General features: G+C 55.0%; 2 protein-coding genes across 6 annotated transcripts; both read right to left on the bottom strand.

Annotated features, from left to right (window-relative positions):
• Positions 1–1,387: 1,387 nt before the first annotated feature.
• On the bottom strand, positions 1,388–4,299 carry BSND (barttin CLCNK type accessory subunit beta). The gene is made up of 4 exons (XM_048312286.1): positions 4,098–4,299; positions 3,004–3,083; positions 2,414–2,656; positions 1,388–1,673 (listed from the first exon to the last, which is right to left on the bottom strand). Exons 1-4 carry the CDS (start codon positions 4,272–4,274, stop codon positions 1,388–1,390), a joined length of 786 nt encoding a protein of 261 aa, XP_048168243.1. The 5' UTR covers positions 4,275–4,299.
• Positions 4,300–5,616: 1,317 nt separating this feature from the next.
• On the bottom strand, positions 5,617–17,367 carry TMEM61 (transmembrane protein 61). 5 transcript variants are annotated; one of them, XM_048313453.1, is made up of 3 exons: positions 16,941–17,367; positions 8,245–8,652; positions 5,617–6,155 (listed from the first exon to the last, which is right to left on the bottom strand). In XM_048313453.1, the coding sequence occupies exons 2-3, from the start codon at positions 8,589–8,591 to the stop codon at positions 5,810–5,812; spliced, it is 693 nt and encodes a 230-aa protein (XP_048169410.1). In that variant the 5' UTR covers positions 8,592–8,652; positions 16,941–17,367; the 3' UTR covers positions 5,617–5,809. The 5 variants fall into 5 exon arrangements, with proteins under 5 accessions (XP_048169410.1, XP_048169408.1, XP_048169407.1 ...); XM_048313451.1 differs by lacking the exon at positions 16,941–17,367 and adding an exon at positions 12,061–12,115; XM_048313450.1 differs by lacking the exon at positions 16,941–17,367 and adding an exon at positions 12,061–12,111 and having other exon boundaries at positions 8,245–8,703.
• Between the last annotated feature and the right edge of the window lie 350 nt (positions 17,368–17,717).

The following is a 17,717-nucleotide window of genomic DNA, read 5'->3' as shown; positions in this document are numbered from 1 at the left end:
CCTCCTGCTGGCCATAAACACCCTGAGTGTGTAGGTGCTCCCTGTCACCAAAGGCTGCTTTGGGGACACCAAGGTGAGCGAGGGGTGCAGGAACACCAGCAGGGGTGTCACAGGGGTGTGACACCTCAGGTACAGCCTTTTCTTGCACACCTTGCACTGTACCAGCACAGCACTCCCTGGGTGGCAGGGGGAACACGGGAACCTTCTTCCAGGGCTCTCGTGCTCCATCCCCCTCAGGTGCTGGAGGAGAGCTTTCCCCCACTTCTGCGCTTGGGCGGTTGGAACTGCAGGATTTTTAAGCTCCCTTCCAACTCAGCTCTGTGATCCTACGGAATTTGCTGAAGTTCTTCTCTGCCAGCAGACGTGCTCCCAAGCCTCCTGGGGCCATGCCAGGCACAGGCAGCATCCAGCCCAGCTTTCCAAAAGCAGAGCAAGGGACTCTCAGCATCCCCATGCTGCTGGATCCACTGATGCTTTGATCCAGACCCAGCTGCCCCGGGGGAGGCTCAGCCTCTCAGATCCCTGCTGTCCCAGGCAGCCAAAGGCTGTGGCTCCCACCTGTGCTGCCATCTCTGTGTGCTGGAGACGGGCTGTGGAGAGCCCCTGTGTTGACCCTGTGGTGGTGACAAACCAGGCTGAGGTCCATCCACGTGGTTTGGAACAAACACTTACTATTCACAGAAAGTTTGGGGACAGTGAGTGACAGTGTGCAAACCCACCTGCAGCTGTTGGCACTGACCCAGCAGACAGTGTCCAAAGCCACCACCTCAAGTGCCATCACCAGGGGTTTGGCTCAGCTGAGTCCTCCTCCCTCTGCCCCCAAGGGTCTTGGAAGCTGGTCCTTGTGCAGGAGATAGGGGACAGCATGGTCTGTCACCTCCATCACCCCTCTCCCAACCTGGAGATAGGAAGGCTGCCTGCTGCAGGAGACTCAGGATTGAATTTTAATTTCTGCAGAGCTTGGATAAGTGGGAAAAAGACTTTGAGGACATCTCTGCCTCATAATACCCACCTGCATTGAGCACATCTTTACCTACCCAAACCTGATCCTGTTCCAAGCAGCACAGCCAATCCTATCCCTTCCCAAGAACAGTATTTAGCCCAGATCCTGCCCAGCCCAGCTTCTCTGTGCCCACCCAAAAGGGTCCAGCAAGGAAACCTTGTCCATATGCAGTGGAACTAGGAAGGTGGCAGTTCCCCCTTCGGTTTTGGGGGAATAACAGTCTCCTGAGTGGCTGGGTGTGCACAAGGGGTGCAGCATGGCACAGGCACAGGCAGGAACCGGGGCCACTGCACTTTCGGGGACAGCCCCCTTCCCTCCAGGCTGTGACCTGTGTGTCCCCTCCACGAGAGGAGTCCATGCCAAGTGGCCATTCCCCCGGGGAAATCAGTTTTCAGGCTCAAAAAGGCGGTCGCTGTCCTTGAGCAGAGCATCCGGCTCCTCCTGGAGCCCGTAGTAGAGGTCATCCTGCTCCCCAGGGCCTTTCCGAGGGGATCCGGGGTGCTCTCCCCCCGCCGAGGAGCTGCTCGGGGTGCGGCCGGAGCGGGCGGCGGAGGGCAGGGTCCGGCTCTGTGGCGTGGGGCTGCCGGGCACGGAGCCCTCCAGCGATGGCGTGTCCATCTCCTCCAGCAGGGATGCCAGCGGAGCATCCCCCGGGGCTGGCCGGGCGGGGCTGCGGGGACAGGGTTACACCAAACACGGCTGGGCAGGAGCTGCGGTTCCCCCGGAGCCCGTGGCTGCGGGAGCGCTGCTCAGGCAGCATCCCAGCATCACCAGTCCCCTTGCTGGGTGGCTGGAGCACCCTGGGATGTCCCTATCCCAGCCCCTGGTGCCTGCCTTTATGGGGACACCTGCCTGCCAGGTTCCTGCTGCCCATGGGATGAAGTAGTGGCTGTCTTTGCATTTCCTGCATCCCGAGGGGAAAGAAGTGCACCCATCCCAGCTGTAGCTACATTTTGGCAGGTGCCCAAGTCCTATGCCCCGAGCCTGCACAGTGATCCCCATCACCTGCAGAGCCCTTTGGGACCTCCCAAACCAATGCTTGGGCATCACATGTGGCACCTGGTTTGAGGGTCACGTACTGGGCATCTCATTTCTATCAAAGTCTGATCAGAAACTTTGGGGTTATTCTGGTGAGGGACACTGTTTATACTGATAAAATTAAATAAAAGCAAAATGCAAACATCAAAATGCAAATTATAACCAAAGGCCATCTACATTTCCTCCTGGGAAATAATTTGGTTCAGAGACTCCTCGTGGGTTGAGGCACCATCCAGGCTCCAGTGGGGCCAAGGGTCTGGGGGCTGGCTCAGTGCTGTGAGAGCAGCAAAGACCTCTCTGCCCCCTCTCCCTCCCCCCCCTTTTCACCCCACATGCCACCGGTGCCACCCCAACCCCACAGGCATCACATACCAGCTGCCTTCTGCTGTTTCCAGCTGAGGTCCCAGCTCTTGGAGGGGGTCTCCAGCACCCCCCAGCTCCCGGTGGACCTCTGCTTTGGCCTGCACGGCTGACTGGGAGCAGCTGCGGGATCTGGACTGGGCCATGGGTGGGAGTGGAGCTGAGCTGACCACCTGCCTCTGGATCTGGTCATAGGACGGCAGGCTCGTCTCGTAGGTGCTGGTGGCCTCTTGGTTGGGGCAGGGGGCAATCAAGCTGCAGGCAAAGGGATAACAGGGTGCTGAGCAGTCCTGGACCTCATGGAGCTGGGAGATGCTCAAGCACAGGCGCACAGGGCTCCATCACGTGAGGAAGTGGCTTTAGAGGCCACCAAGGCCACATCACTGCCCACACCAGCAGCAGAGCCAGGAGATGCCTACAGGAACACCACTGGATGCTCTGCATCCCCCAGCATCACTCAAGCTCAGCCTCGGGGGGCTCAGGCAGCCCTTGCCTCTCCCACTCTGATCCCTGCTTGGCATTTTGTGCTGCAATCGGTGCAGCTGTCCCCAGTCTCAGGCCCTGCCCTCAGGGCACACACATCACCCCGCTGTGGGACCCACCGGGTGTCCTTCTGCGGCAGCACCATGGGTTTGCGGTCCAGGAACTGCTTGGCCTCGAGGTCCGCAGGGATGAACGTTATCTGGGGGGAAAAGAAAGGCAGAGCCTGGGCATCACGGGGGCCCTCAGCCCTCATAGGGGAAAAGGGCTGGAGTGTCCCTTCAGCTGGGTTTAGGGTGGTTTCCCTACCATATTTTGATGTTTTGCTTGGAAATAGCTTTTTTGAGGGAAATCAGTAAGGAATGAATGAATCCAGCCCAGCCCTGAATGAATCCAGCCCAGCCCTGCTCTCAGTGCCTTTCCCCCTGTGGCGCCCCACATGTCCCCAAGGCCCACACGGGAGCTCAGTGGTCAGGGACAACATCGAGGGTGTCCCATCCTTGAGCCTTGAGCACAGTGGCAAAGCCACATCTCCCTCCTAGCCAGGACGGAGCTCAGCCATGAGGGGAGCTGGTTTCTGCTTCACCCCAGTCCCAGAGAACACAGCTGCTTTCAGAGGTCCCAGCTGTTCCCAGGCCCTGAGGTCGCTCCCCCACATTTTGGAGGGCAGCCAAGTTGTTGACAGGCCATCCAGCAGTGCCCAGATCAGTCCTACAGATGCCCTCTCCTTGGAAAAAAACCCTTTTCTGCCAGACCCGTTTCCCAGGGCAAGGGCGCGTGGCTGCCCTCTGTGCTGGCAGTGCCCTCTGCCAAGGAGACTGGCCAGGTGAGGGTTGGGCTCAGGGGGGCTCCAACCTCCATGGCCACGACAGTCCCTTCTTGGAAGTCCTGGGAGCCTGCCAAGCCCCAGACCCCAAGGAAAGGGTGCCATAGGAGAGATGAACACAAGTTTACTTCCTTGGGATTATTCCCTGCTGCCTGTTTGAAAGCTAAGTCTAGGCTGTGCAGGGGGTGACGGAGAGTGGCCACATCCTGCAGGCATCAGCAGGGCACAAGCTTCCCAAACCAACAATTCCCCCTCCAGATTGCTGCAGCTGGCTTCCTCTGGGGAAGCTGAGGCACAGCCTGAGGCTACACATTCACAGCAGCCAAAGTCCCCCAAACCCAGCTGAGCCCTTGAGCCCCCCAGAGTGCTCAGCAGCGGGATGGATCCTACCTTTGGGTAGCACTGGCACATGCTCCAGGTGATGCCCACGGCTACGAGCAGGACACCCAGGACACAGAAGGTGATGTAGATGTGGGGCTTTTCCACACTCATGATGAACATCCCCGTCATCACCAGGAAGAACCCCAAGATGATGAACCCGTAGCGGAAAGTCTTCTCCTCTGCCATGGGCTCCGGGTGGGAGAGGCAGGAGGAGAGGTGCCGGGAAGCCCGTTCACCTGCGGCTGCTGCCTGCTGAGCACACCTGCAGGGTAAGGCAAGGAGTGGTTTCTCTCTCTGGAGGCTGCCAGGAGCTGAGGATCAGCTGCACGTTGAGCTGGTCCTGCCCAGGGCTGAGCCAGCCAGTTTTTAATGGGTTTGTAATGAATGCAAACACTGACCCGCCGTTCACACTCCAGTGGAGCCGCCTGGCACGTGTCCGGGTAACCTTCCCTGCAGGCACGCTCAGCCGGACCCCACACCCGGGGAAGGGACAGGGAGGGAGAGGGGAGCACGGCTGCAGAGGTGGGGACCCGGAGATCAGCTGGTCCTGCTGGGATTTTCCCAGCCCTGGGCACTGGAGCTGGACTTGGTCATAAATCAGAGCTGGCAGAGCCCCAGATAAGGGGGATGCCAGGGCCCAGCATGTTCTCAGGGGCTGTGGGGCTGCAACAGGAAAAGAGGGAGTGCTCTGGGGTCTTTTCGGAGGCCAGTGGGTTTGGAACAGACCCTGCCTTGCTGTGGCCGAGTGCTAAGGCTGCCTCACTGGGCAGCAAGTGGGCTGTGAAGAGGGCACTAAAGCCAGAAAAGGATGGACTGAGGTTGGTCCACCCAGGGGGAATGAAGACAGAGTATCCCTATGCCCTGTTTTCACTTAATTCGGAGCTGGGGTGTTTAAAGGTGTCACCTTCCCACCACACATCCGACAGCCAGACAATGTTTGTTTTATTTCCTTGATTTATTCCCTCGTTTTATTCCCTTGATACACCTGGCTTATGACAAATAATTATATTATAAACAGAATCTTAGACGTGGCTGTGGCTCCTCAGCCGCTGTGCAGCCCTGCAGGGCTGCAGGGGGTCCGGGGCAGCCCTTTACTTTGGTGGGATGCGGGAACTGGCAGCAGCCCCTGCCACAGCTGGCCTTTCCTCTGGGCAAGGCTGCACAGCCATCCGCAGAGAGCAGGGAGGGAGGGGGCTGTGCCACTCAGGATGGCTTTTACAGGAGGCTGCCTGAAATGCCAAGTGCGCTTGGATGCTCTGACCACAGGCACGACCCACTGAGCATCTCCAACACCGCATGATGTGAGGCGTGGGAAGCACGGTGGAAGGACTTAGGGAAGCACGGTGGAAGGGATGGAGACAGGGCTGGAAGGGGCATTGCAAAGGCAGAGAAGCGAATGGTGCAGACGGAGCTGGGCTTTCTCTGGCCAGATTCCTCACTCTTTGCTGCAGCTTTCGCTACTGAGTGGGCAGCCCCCGGCCTGACAGGAGCTCCCCAGGGCGGGCCAGAGCAGGGAATGCAAAGCCTCTGAAACCAGCAGTGGCTTTATTAAAAATATGAAAGCTTTCAAACATGCCAGTTACCCCCGACGCTCCGAACACATCCCCCGCAGGACCCACAATCCCAGCAGCGCCAGACCCATCGCTCGGAAAGCCAGGCAAGCCAGGCTGACCCTTCCCACTCCTCGCCCACCTTCCTCTCACCCCCACAAGGAAAGAGGCTCAGTTTAAAGCCGAGGGACTGGGCAGCCACCCGCAGAGTCCCGGCCCGGGCTGCCCCAGCTCAGACCCCCGGACGCTGATGTTCTCATAGCTGGGGGGAGGCGTTGCCTGCGGCTCCTCGGGGTGCGGCGCGTCCAGCCAGGACGGGCTGGGGCGGAACAAGGCGCTGTCGGAGGAGCTGCGCCGGCGGCCGCCCTGCCAGCCCTCGTCCTCCTCCAGGTAGCGGTACAGGGGCGGCGTGAGCTCCTCCTTCCTCCCCAGCGGCTGCACGTAGGCCGGGGCGCCGTGGGCAGGTCTGCAGGTCAGGGCTTCTTCATAGGTGGGGATGGCGCTGGCGTCCCAGGTGCTGCGAGGGAAGAGGGAAAAACCCAGCAGTGCACATCGTCAACATCCCAGCACCCAGCTGGAGCATCCCAGCACCCAACTGGAGCATCCCAACACTCACCAACCACAGCCATGCCAACATCCCATCACCCAGAGCATCCCAGCACCCAACAGCTGGATCACCCCAGCACCCAATAACTGGAGCACCCCAGCACTTGTCAACTGTAGGATTCCTGTACTCTGTCACCCAAAGCTATCTGAGTGTCCCGCCAACTGCAGCATCTCAGCATCCATCAGCTGGAGCATCCCAACACCCCATCAGCCCCAATCCTTGAGCATGATTAACATCTGTGCTGGGGATGGCACATGGGCAGGTTTTGCATGCTCAGGGTCAAGGGGTGACCATGTCAGCTGCTTCCTGACATCATGAGGGTGCAGAGCCATCCACGGAGGTCTTGCAAGAGGGTCCCACAGGCAAAAGTGCATCCTCATCATGCCTAACCCCTAATTCACCCCAGAAGAGCAGAGGCTGCTGACAGCTGAGGGAGCAGTTTGGCACAAGAACCTGGACAAGCACCAGGCACCCTGGGTCACTGTGGTCAAACACCACTCCTATGCCAGCCAGAGCCCTCCCTGCACTGGCCAAGCCTAGTGCCACTTCCAGCAGAGCTTTGCTGAGCAAACACAACTTGTGTACAGGGAAAACCTCTGGACAACCTTTGCCCTGCACATGGCCCTGCTCGGCACCCTATGGAACGGCACAGTCCCAAAGCTGGGAATGCTGTGAAAGCAACTCATCATTGCAGATGAAACCCAGCCCTCTGGGGTAGGGAGGCAGCAGGCATAGGAGGGCACAACTGGTCCAAAGGAAAAGGCATGTGCTCCACAGGGATGCCTCCATGCTGAACTTGGCAGATCCCTGTCCCAGACAAGCTGCCCTGGGCTTCTGCGCCAGGGATTTTGCCAAACAGCCTCAGCTTGCACAGGAATGCTGCCTTGGAAACGCATAGAGGGGGATTTATCCCAGCACAGGATGCTTTGCTGGGGCTGGAGGAGCTGCTGCAGCACCAGCAGTGCTACATCCCACCCAGCATGGGAGCTGGGAGCTCAGGGAAGGGGACATTCCCCACAGGGGCACAGCAAAGTCCCTCTCTGGGACAAGGAGCCTCCCCCCAGATACCCACACTGGCTCACAAGGTCACAGATATCCAGATGGGCACTGAAACCCCTGGAGAACCAGGAACGTGCCTCCCACTCCAACTGTGTTTTTATGGTTTAATGTTCTTAAGAGTTTCTTTTAGTGCTGCTTTTCCCCAGAGCCCGATTTATGCTGGAGCCAAGATCTTTGCTGTGACCCCACAAAGCAGCACTGGGAAGGGCTGGCTGGCTCTGCTTCCATAGCAGTCCCTGGAAAAAAAAACCCTTTTGATCAAAAAAACTTTTAAATCAAGAAGTGGGAATAAATCTCAGGCTCACACTGGAAGATTCAGGGAACCCGAAAAGCAGCAGAGGAGTTCAGGGCAGGGCAAGAAGTCTTTCCATACCCTACAATCGGCTTCATAAATGACCCTCTGCCTACATTCCTGTCTTGTTGCCATTCCAAGGATTATTTTTCCTTTTTTTTTTTCATTTAACTCCCTTGTAAGAAAGATTTTGCTTCCATTAAAGATGTTATGAACACCTTCATCTTACAGAGCATTGCAGACCTGGGAGACCACGACTGGAGCTCTGAGTGACCTCTCCTCACCCCCACATCCAAACCTTCTGCCAGAAAACCAATGTATTCTTCTGCTTGGTGGCCCTGCTAAGGAGATTTGTCCCTCGGCACGTGATGGCCCTGCAGGGCGAGGAGAGCTGGATGCAGCCGAGCTGGCCACGGGCACAGCCAGCGTGGGCACAGAGGGGGTGGGCAGGGAGAGGACTGCGGGGGCTCGGGGTGACATTAATGAGTAGGAGCATCTGCTCGGGGAGCAGCAGGACAGCACTGAGCAGTGTTGCTGCTCCTGTGAGTTCACCAGCGAGCAAGGCTGGGAACAGGTTTAGGCTCAGGGACAGCCAAGCCCACCCTCCACCTCTGCCCACCCAAGCACTGGCAGGGACGTGGCTCCCACCTGCAGTTCCACTTCTCCGGAGGCTCTGCCGTGAAGTACTGCAGGTCCCTGGGGAAATGGTACTGGTAGCGCCGGGACACCACCCTGGCGTTGGCCTTGACGGACCAGAGGAGGCCGAAGATGAGGAGGATGCCACCGATGCCGCAGCAGAAGAAGCTGACGGAGCGGAGCAGGGCGCTGGAGGAGGAGGAGCTGGGAACGGCCTCGGCTTCCCGGGGAGGCAGGAGGCGAGCCCCGCTGCCAGAGCCCACCTCCCCGTCACTCCACCAGGCAAAGCACAGTGTCCCTGTCACCAGCAGCACGGCCCCCGTGATGGTCAGGCCGTAGCGGAAAGAGGCGGCTGCCATCCTTCAGATGGAGGTTTTAGGAGGGGAGAAGAGTGAGGCAAGGCATGAGAGACCCCACGTCCTGTAAGACAAGAGGGGGGCCAGGTTTGAGCAGGAGAAACTCATGGAAGACCTGCCAGAGGAGAAAATGACTGAGTTAGAACCTCTCCTGGGGTTGCAGCCTCTTTAGCCATTATTACTGACCATCAGAAGGGGCATTTCCACCATCTTAGATGGGAAGCCCTTGGGAAGAGCAAAGTCAGCACCAGGTTGCACCCATAAACTTCCCAACAGCCTCATAAGAACATCCTGATTTTCAAGGAATCACATAGCACTCCCACAAAGGCAGGATGGACACCCCAGCTCCGGGCACTTTCACAGCTCTTCTCTTTGGGTTTTATTCCCGACTTCCTCCCAAACTGGGAGGAATGCCAGCTGGGTTTCCTGGGTTTTCAAAGCATGGCTTATGGAAGAGGTCAGAGAGAGGGACATAAATTTAAGATGTCATCACTTCCGAACTATCAGTGTGCCTGTTTTCTCCTCCAGAGCTGATGACATTGGAAAAATCTGCTCAATCTTCATCTACATGAGGTTTGGCACACAAAATCTTGGTCCCCTGGGTCAGCTCCAGTGCAGACCTTCTCAAGTTCTTCTGTCAAGACCAACCCCGAAGGTGTTATCACCACTTTCACCTGCCCTATCAGGGTGGTCTGGGCTGGTTTGACAACCAAACAGATGAGCTAGTGCCGGATGTTTCTGCTGGGTGACTCCTTTCAGCTAAATGTCACATGCAGAAAGCAACCATGCTTCCCTGGGGCTGGAAAACTTGGGGAGGGGGAACTGGTTTCTGATCTCGGTCCCTGTGACTTTCTCCAGCAAACAGCAAGCATCTGCTCCCTCAGCTTGTGCATCCCCAGCTCCCAACTAACCAAGGGGGCAGAGAGGTCCCACCATGTCCCCCCTGGCCCTGCTCACTGCCCAGCAAGAAGACGCAGGTTCAGCTCCCACTTCTCAGTGGACAAAAAGCTTTGGCCCATGTGGGAGTTAAGCACCAACACTCCCAGACAGATTCAGTCCTGAGTGACTCCACTGTGAAGGTTTCTCGTGGTGGCAAGTGCCAGTGGAGAACCTGCACGTGAAGGATGGCCAGGACAGAGGAGGAGCTCAAGCAGAAGTGGGTGGACAGATGGACGACCCACACTCAGCTGTCACCTCTGCCTTCATCACTCTGCCTGTGTGTCAGTAACAGGAAGATAATGTGGTGGCTTTGGTCTCCTTTCCTCCAGGCAGGGCTCATCTCCTCCACAGGGGTCTTAAATTGTACCCTGAGATATGAAACTGCAGACCCAGAGCTGGGCAGGGAGCAGAAGTCCAGCATGGACTTGGTGTCATCAAGGTCAGGTGGAATTATGTTATTTCAAGCCATTATTTATCAGATGGGCTGACTAAATGGAAAGCCAAATTACCTTGTAGCGAAAGAAACACTATCTGATCTAATCGACATTTAATGAAGGAATCTGATGAGAAGCGGGATTTAGGAAAGCTGCAGGACTGGGAGCCCCAACAGCTCACTCCAGGCTTGTCCCAGGGTCACAAGCCCAAATTGCTGTCCAGGCTCATGGTGACCAGTGGCCACCTGCTGGGAAGGAGGTCATGCTCCTGGGCTGAGAAAAGGCAGAGCTTCCCTCTGTAATGGGGGGCATGTTTGGGTGCTCCCTCCTGAATGGCAGGGGCTTGGCTGAGCTGAGATGGAGAAGGGGCTGTTGGAGATGGTATGAGATGCCATCAGGGATCAGCATACCCAAACCATCACTGAACGTGGGCAGGACACAACAGAAGAGCTGGACTCAGGCTGCCTTGCAGCAGGAGATGCTCAGGAAAGCGCAAGGACCCTACTGACCTGTGAATGCAGCTCCTTTGGATAGCAATGCATTTTCACAGAAAAAATTCAGCCAATATTGTTTGGAGAAAAAAAAAATCACCCAAAAAAACCCCCTACAGCAAAGCTCTCAATCGTACTGCATGGAAATGTCAGGTCACTCCAAACCGAAATCCTGGATTGAACCAGCATCAAGAGTTGAAATGTTCAGCTCCTGCAGTCAACACTCTCCTCGTTCTGGGGTCAGACTGGTGAGCTTTGGGAGATGCTCTGAATTCCCTGGTCAGATTTAGGAGACGCTGTGAGTCCCCTGCCTGGGCACGGGAAATTTTGCAGCCTCCAGCACTGAGCACATCTGGAAGCGCTGGCAGTGAGGGGGAGGCAGAGGGAAGGTGGAGAAGCCTCTGGGAGATGATGGATTGACAGCTCGAGAGAATAAACTCTTCTCTCTTGACAAATCCAGCGCGCTGAAAGCTCCCCCAGCCTCCCCGCACGTGCTCCCGCAGCGCCTGTGCGGGGGCAGCTCCGCCGCGCTGGGTGACATTGCCACCGCTGGGTGACATTGCCACCGCACCGTCCCCTTGCCAAGCCCCCTCTCGGCCTGGCACACCTCTCCTGAGCCTCTCTGAAAGACCCACGGTGTTTTCTCAGCACACCGACCGCTGGAAGAGAAGTCTGAAGGAGCAGAGGCAAGGAGAGATGTGCGAGGCTGGAGCAGGACCCGCGTCCCTGCTCCCGGAGCCTCTCTCGGCGCCGCTCCCGGGGCGCTCAGCATCTGCACAGCAGCTCTCCCTGCCCATGAGCATTCCCAGCACAAGTTTTCGCGGAGGGGCTGCCCATCCGACCACGGCAGCTGCCGGCTCCCAAACACCTTTCTCCACGCTCCAAGCCACCCCGACATTTTGCTCTGCTCTGTCTCCTCCTTTGACCTGCTCTGAACTAGTTTTCCAGGGAATAGATTTGCACGTTGCATGTACAAACAGATAAGATTGTTGATAGTTTACATGGTTCCAGTGAAATGCTGAGAATAGCAGCCCCCATATAAAGTTATGCAGATGGTGATTCATAGGGTCTACTAAGCATTACTCAGAAAAACGCTCTTTTCAAGCAACACGAGAAAAGAAAAGAGTTTTGAACCTCTCCCACCGCCATCAAGCAGAAATCCACCTCCACACCCGTCCCTCCACGGCACTCACAGACCGTCCTTCCAAGCGGGGCTGGAGACCTTTAATCACAGAAGAAGAACGCCGGGGAGAGATGCACCAAAGCGTGAGCATGTCTTTAGGGAGATCCCTTCCTGCCTTTATCCGAATTTGCTATTTTGTTGTGATAGTTATCGGTGAGGGTTTGGTTCCCATTCAAAGCAAAGTAACAGTTATGCCTGGGAAGAACGTCCAAGAACTCCGGCGTGCTCAGCCTCCCGAGGCAGGTGCGGACAGAGGAGAGCACATGTCTCCCCTCAGCCAGGCTTCGGGGCGATGCCTGAGCCCCACGTCCCCGGCGGCACCCGCGGGGGTCTGTCCCCCGGCACAGCCCCTGTCCCGCCCGGCACAGCGCCCAGCCGGGGGGTGCCCGTGTCCCCCCGCCGCCCCGGCCCCGCCGCGTACTCACCGCCGCCGGCAGCCCCGCTCCGGCCGAGCGGCGGCTCCGCCGAGCCCGGCCCGCGGGGCGGGCGGGGCCGGGGGCGGGCGGGGGGCGGCGGCGGCTCGGGGCGGGCAGGGACCGGCGCTCCCGGCACAGCCCGGCGGGCGGGCGGGCGGCTCCCGGCTCCCCGCAGCGCGCTCCTGCTCCCGGTCCGTCCCGTCGGGGCGCGGCGCTCCCGGCAGTTCGGGATGCAGGGCCCCTGAGGGGTCCCCTGCGGCTGGGACACCCCTGCCCTGGGGACATCACTGCTGTCCTGTGCGTGGGACAGCCACGCTGCAGCACAGGAGGGTCCCTGCCCCAGCCTTGCTTTGTGACCACTTTAGTTCTCCTCAGCTCTCTGTCAAACGCCGAAATTGTCCCTTGCCCTCGTTCATGGAATCAGAACCGTTTGGGTTTGAAGGGACCATTTAAGGGCCGTGTAGTCCAACTCCCCTGCAACCAGCGGGGACATCTGCAACTAGATCAGGCTGCTCAGAGCCCCACCTCACCTGGCCTTGGATTTTTCTGGGAATAGGGCATCCACCACCCCTCTGGGCAACCCATGCCAGTGTTTTATCAGCCTCATTGGAAAAAAACTTTTTTCTTTATAGCTAATACAATTTTTAGTTTAAAACCGTTACCCTGCAGCACTCAGGACACCTGGATATTAAACAAGCTGGAGGCAGATTTGATCAAGAGCTGCCGTACCGTGCTGTGCTATGGCTGTGCATTTCACACATCCACAGATCCACCACACTGCTCTCGGGCTACAGCTGAGCATCACTGACAGGCAGAGCCATTTCTATGGATACCCTGGGCTGCTGTTCCTGCACTGCTTGGAGCTCCTCACCTCACCAGCTCGAAAGCAGCTCAAGGTTTACCTGCACAGGCTGCAGGGGCCGATGCACAGCCCTGGTGTGGAATAGTGGCTTAGAAGCCACTCAGCCAAGCTGAGAACATGCAGGTTTACAGCAGACACTGTGGAGTTTTACAAATGGCAGACTGAGGCACATGGAGGGCTGGCTCACACAGGAGTGGCCTTGTAGCAGGTTGGGTCTCCCTCAGAGAGGAGCATGGGGCAGGAGTCCCCAAGGCCAGCACCCAGTGATGTGGGGGCACTGTGAATCAGGAGTTACCCTGTTGAAGGACAATAAGACAACTTTTTCTGCTCGTTACTTGCTCAGATATTGTATTTGACTGAAATTTGATTCAAACAGCATCTGAAGCACTTCAAGGTGGCGTTAGTGCACAGCTCCATGCTGTTCCCAGCACAGGGCTGCAGAGCGAGGTGGCTTTGTGCCAGCACACTGGTTTTTAAGCCCCATAACCATCCACAACCTTCTGCCTTCCCCAGAGGTCTGGCCTACAGGCAGCCACAAACCCATGCCAAATTCTCCACCACAAAGTAGAGGCTGGAAGTGCTGAGTGCTACCAGCACCTCTGTCTGCTTAGCAGCACCTTGGCCAAACTGCATTTTCCCTCTCCGAGAACTTTCCTGCTGGTGGACAAGGTGCTGCAACACAGGGCACAGGGAAAGGGCTTTTCCAAAATAAAGACAGAATATCTGTGGAAAATATGTAAAACATCCCATGTATGGTGAAACTGCAGTGGATAAAACAAGGAGATATAAAAGACAGTTACAGCCCCTGCAAGAACAAGAACAAAGGAGGAACGGGGAAAGAGATTGTTCCAGTAATTGCCTCCCCCAGGTAAGGATGCTGAGCCTGAGCAATGCTGCTGGCACAAAAAAAGTGCTGCTTTTTGATTCACTGTTCACCTAATTTTGCTGCTGCAGCAAATCACATGTAAAATAGTGCATTTCACTGCATAATCGAGATAAATAAAGTCAGCTTTTCCAGTAGGGGTGTGTGTGCAGACGCATGGACCCTCTGCCCTGTCACAACAGGGGGGTGATACCAAGAGCACCAAGTCAAAAATGAATTTGGATGCACCAAGTCCAGAGCACAGGCTCCCTGCCAGAAACCTTATTTGTGGGACCTGGGCCAGGCCACAGGTGTTCATCAGTGATTTGGCACACAGGACACTCTCCCCATGCCCAGCTGCCCCCAGCAAGCACCTCTGGTCATGCCCCCTGTGACAGAGTCACTAAAGAGGCACTGATGTGGCTTCAGGGGTCATTTCTCTGCAGGCATAAGGTGTCCATGTTGTCCAGATCCATAGAGAAGCCATTCCCAGGGCCTGGCCCACCTCGTGCTTCCCTTAGCATGGGCCACTGGGCACAGCAGGAGTGGGTGCAGCGTGCCAGGCTGATAAGGGGCTGCAGCACGTAGCCATGAGGATGTGCAGATGGGAGAGAGTTCCTGCATCCAACACGTGTAAAGCAAAGGAGAAACCTCCTGATGTTTATCTTTGCCTTAATTTGCATCTTCTTAAAATGCCTGATTAGTTGTGCTGATTGATGTACTGGCTCAGGCACTCCTACTTAATCCAGTCAGCAAACCAAGCTTTGAAAATATTTGTCCTACATCTTCACATGATGCAACATTCACCGGTGTCCTTTGGGGTTGAACCTGCAGCTTGACACGAATCTCTCTGTGGTGGTTCTGCTGCATGGGCAGCTGAGGGTTTGGGAGCACTCCTTTGTGCTCTCCAGCACGAAAGGCCAAGCATTTGGATGTGAAAGGGGATCATCCCCCTGACCACAAAGCGGTGTCTGTTTTTTTGGCTAGTTCACCTAGAAGTACTCCTTCTGCAGACAGCTGTGGTTTCACCCTGAGACTTTATTGACTGCCAAAGTCCTTTTTGTACCATAATATGTACTTTGTAATATATTTTATTATTTAGTTCAAATGGCTTTTACTGAGTTTGAATTCTAACAGAAGAGCAAGAGGTGTACAAAGTTGTCTAAGATCAGTTTCTGAAGTGGTTCCTGCACTAGCTATGTCCATCATCTAGCAAGCCACTGGACCCAAATCCTCTGAGTGTATTAAAGTTTAAATATTTGCTTGATGTCTGCAATGATGTCCCAACCAGCAGCCTGTAAATCTGCACCACACTGAGGAACACAGCTGTGGTGGAAAGTCTTGGAAAGGGACTTGGAAAGTACTGATAGCATCATCCACAGAGGGCTTTATGGACAAGCAGTGTTCTCAAATTCCTTCAGCTCTTCATTTGGGACTTGTGTTAGTACAGGAGTTCCTGGCTGAGGTGCCAACTCCTGTTGGGGCTGTTGTGTAGATAAGTAGGTATGGTAAAGCTTTGTGTTTCCTGTAAGGGAAATCTCTGTGTTGCAGATGAGGACAGAAGGAGCTTCCTAGGAACTTTCCAACAAAATCTACAAAGGGTTTGAAATTTGTCTAACAGGGGATGGGGGCAGAAAAGAGTTAAATCCTGATGTCTCAGCTCAGTCTTCAGTCAGACAAAACTTTTCCTGAGCTCCTGGAGATTTTTGCCTCGGGGAAGCCCCGTGTCTGAGCTTCTTTCTTTCTCCATGAAGAGGCACCACGGTTGTGTTACACATGGGTAACCCACCACGCAGCGTGTTTTACACGCCACAGCTGCTGCAGCTCTGCTGGAGTGTGAGCTGCAGTGAGGAAACATTGGTTTCCAGCCCTGCAGGCTCCTCAGTCAAGCTTGATGTTACTCACATCTATCACACCTGAGCAGAGAGAGCTATGGGAGACCTGCCCTGGCTGCTGGAACACAGCAGCAGTTTGCTTTACTCCACACATTGGATGTCTGAGCTTGAAGCTCCTGTGTATCCTTGATTCCAAAGGCTGATGTTCAAAGAAGTAGCAAGCACTTTGATTAAACACAAAACTGGCTAAATTTGCTTCCCAGTGAACTCAGCATTAGATGTGAGATGAACTACAGCTATGCTGACACCCCCGAGACCCAGTGCTTCTTCATGCCTCTGCTGCATGCAGCTATTACAGAGCTCTCCAGGGAGAAGGGAATGGGTTGGGCTTTGTTTATTTTTCAGCACAAAAGCACAAAAGAGAAGCTCAAAGCAGCATTAATTACAAATTTTAGAGAAAAACGGTGGAGCTGCCATGCAGCTCTTCTGGTTGCCACCATGTGTGGAGCCCTCGGTGTCCAACACACACCTGTCCCAGATGTGCCACAGCTGTTTTTCCTTTTCCAATGCCCCTGCATTATCCCACTGCCTGCCTCGGCATCAGGCTGCCCACAAGCCCTTGTTCACATCACTGTGCTGTGCTGGGAGGTGGCTGAGGGACATTACACTGCCAGCAAACCTTGCAAACATTTTGTGGGAAGCGTGACAGCCTGAGGAGAGACACAAGGAATGGCTGAGAGGAGGAGTGTTGTCAAGGAGTGTTTTAAGGTTGTTCAAAGAATCACCGGCAAAGGTAGCAGCAAAAACAGATTTAATATAAAAGCAACAGCACAACAAAGTTTGTTAACAAGGTTCACTCTACTACTTACTGGATGGTTAAAGCACAGAGAGAAAAAAAGAAAACAAAAAATCCAACGTTAATCAATCCAGACCAAAATAAACCCAAAATTATCTCTGTGGAGGCTGGGCTGGGGAGGGGGAGACAAAAGGATGGGAAAATGTAAGGATAAAAAGGAATACATCCTAAAGGCACAACAGTACTTCAATAAACAGCATTTAAACTTAACAGCACTTAAACCTAACAGATTTAACTTACGTTATCAGTTAAGTTAAACAATGTAGCAAAGGATTCATACAGGATTTACTATACCACAACAGCAACTTACTTACAGGCCTAACTTACTTACAAATCTAAAGTACTTAAGAATCCAGGAGAGCAGCATTCCCAAGACATTTGATGTAGCATATGCACACTTGCATGCACACAGACGTAAAGAGTCTGTACAAGATACCTGTAAGAAATTCCCTTCTAATTCAGTGAAATACTCACCTGGGACGCCTTTGCTGCCCTGCTGTGCCCAAAAACCTGTCTGCTTTCTTCAAAGCTCATCTGCAACATCAGCTGTTGACCCAGTGAGAGCTCTGTGACTTCTGCCCGCACACCTTGCCTCGCTTTAACCCAGAACACTTAACATCTTCTTACACGGGTTTCTAGGTAACTGAAGACAATTTTGAAACTCTGCAAGAAATGACAGGAGGTGAGTTTGGGAAATAACAGGCTGCAGCTTCTTTGTAATGGCATTAAAAGAGTCAGAGCCAGGCCGTCAGAGGGTATCAACACTCATCTCCAGGGCCACAGCTCCCTCAGTGGGGAATTTGCCTCGCACTCTGGTTAGCTCTGTGGTATGAGGCTCTGAGGGGACCCCACTCCTGATGTCCTCCTGATTTCTGCCTGCAAGAAACAGCACTAGCAGGAGATTTCTCCTATGGAGGTGTAGGAGCAGGTTGCTCCCATGTCTTCCCTCAATCTGTCAGGGAAAAACAGACTCTGTACTGATTTGGAAGAAAGAGGGGGATGTGAATGTGAGTAACAGGCATTTGCAAAGATGCATGTGAAGAAACAGCTGGAAGACATTGCCTAAATTAGTTACCTTCAGACTGAAAAGAAAGGTCTCCATCTACCATATGCAGATGACTTACATCAGCACCTCAGACTGCAACAGGACCTCACAGAAAGCATCCATAAGAAGCATCCTTGAGACGCAGACCTGCCATCCCAGATGGAGAACACAGGCTTCCCTGCTTGACCTCCCTGGGAAGTCACCCA

The sequence above is a fragment of the Corvus hawaiiensis genome, chromosome 9 (assembly GCF_020740725.1).
Source record: "Corvus hawaiiensis isolate bCorHaw1 chromosome 9, bCorHaw1.pri.cur, whole genome shotgun sequence".
NCBI classification, from domain to species: Eukaryota; Metazoa; Chordata; class Aves; order Passeriformes; family Corvidae; genus Corvus; species Corvus hawaiiensis.
The sequence above is the reverse complement of the archived record's forward strand: the minus strand, read 5'-3'. Positions and strand labels throughout refer to the sequence as shown.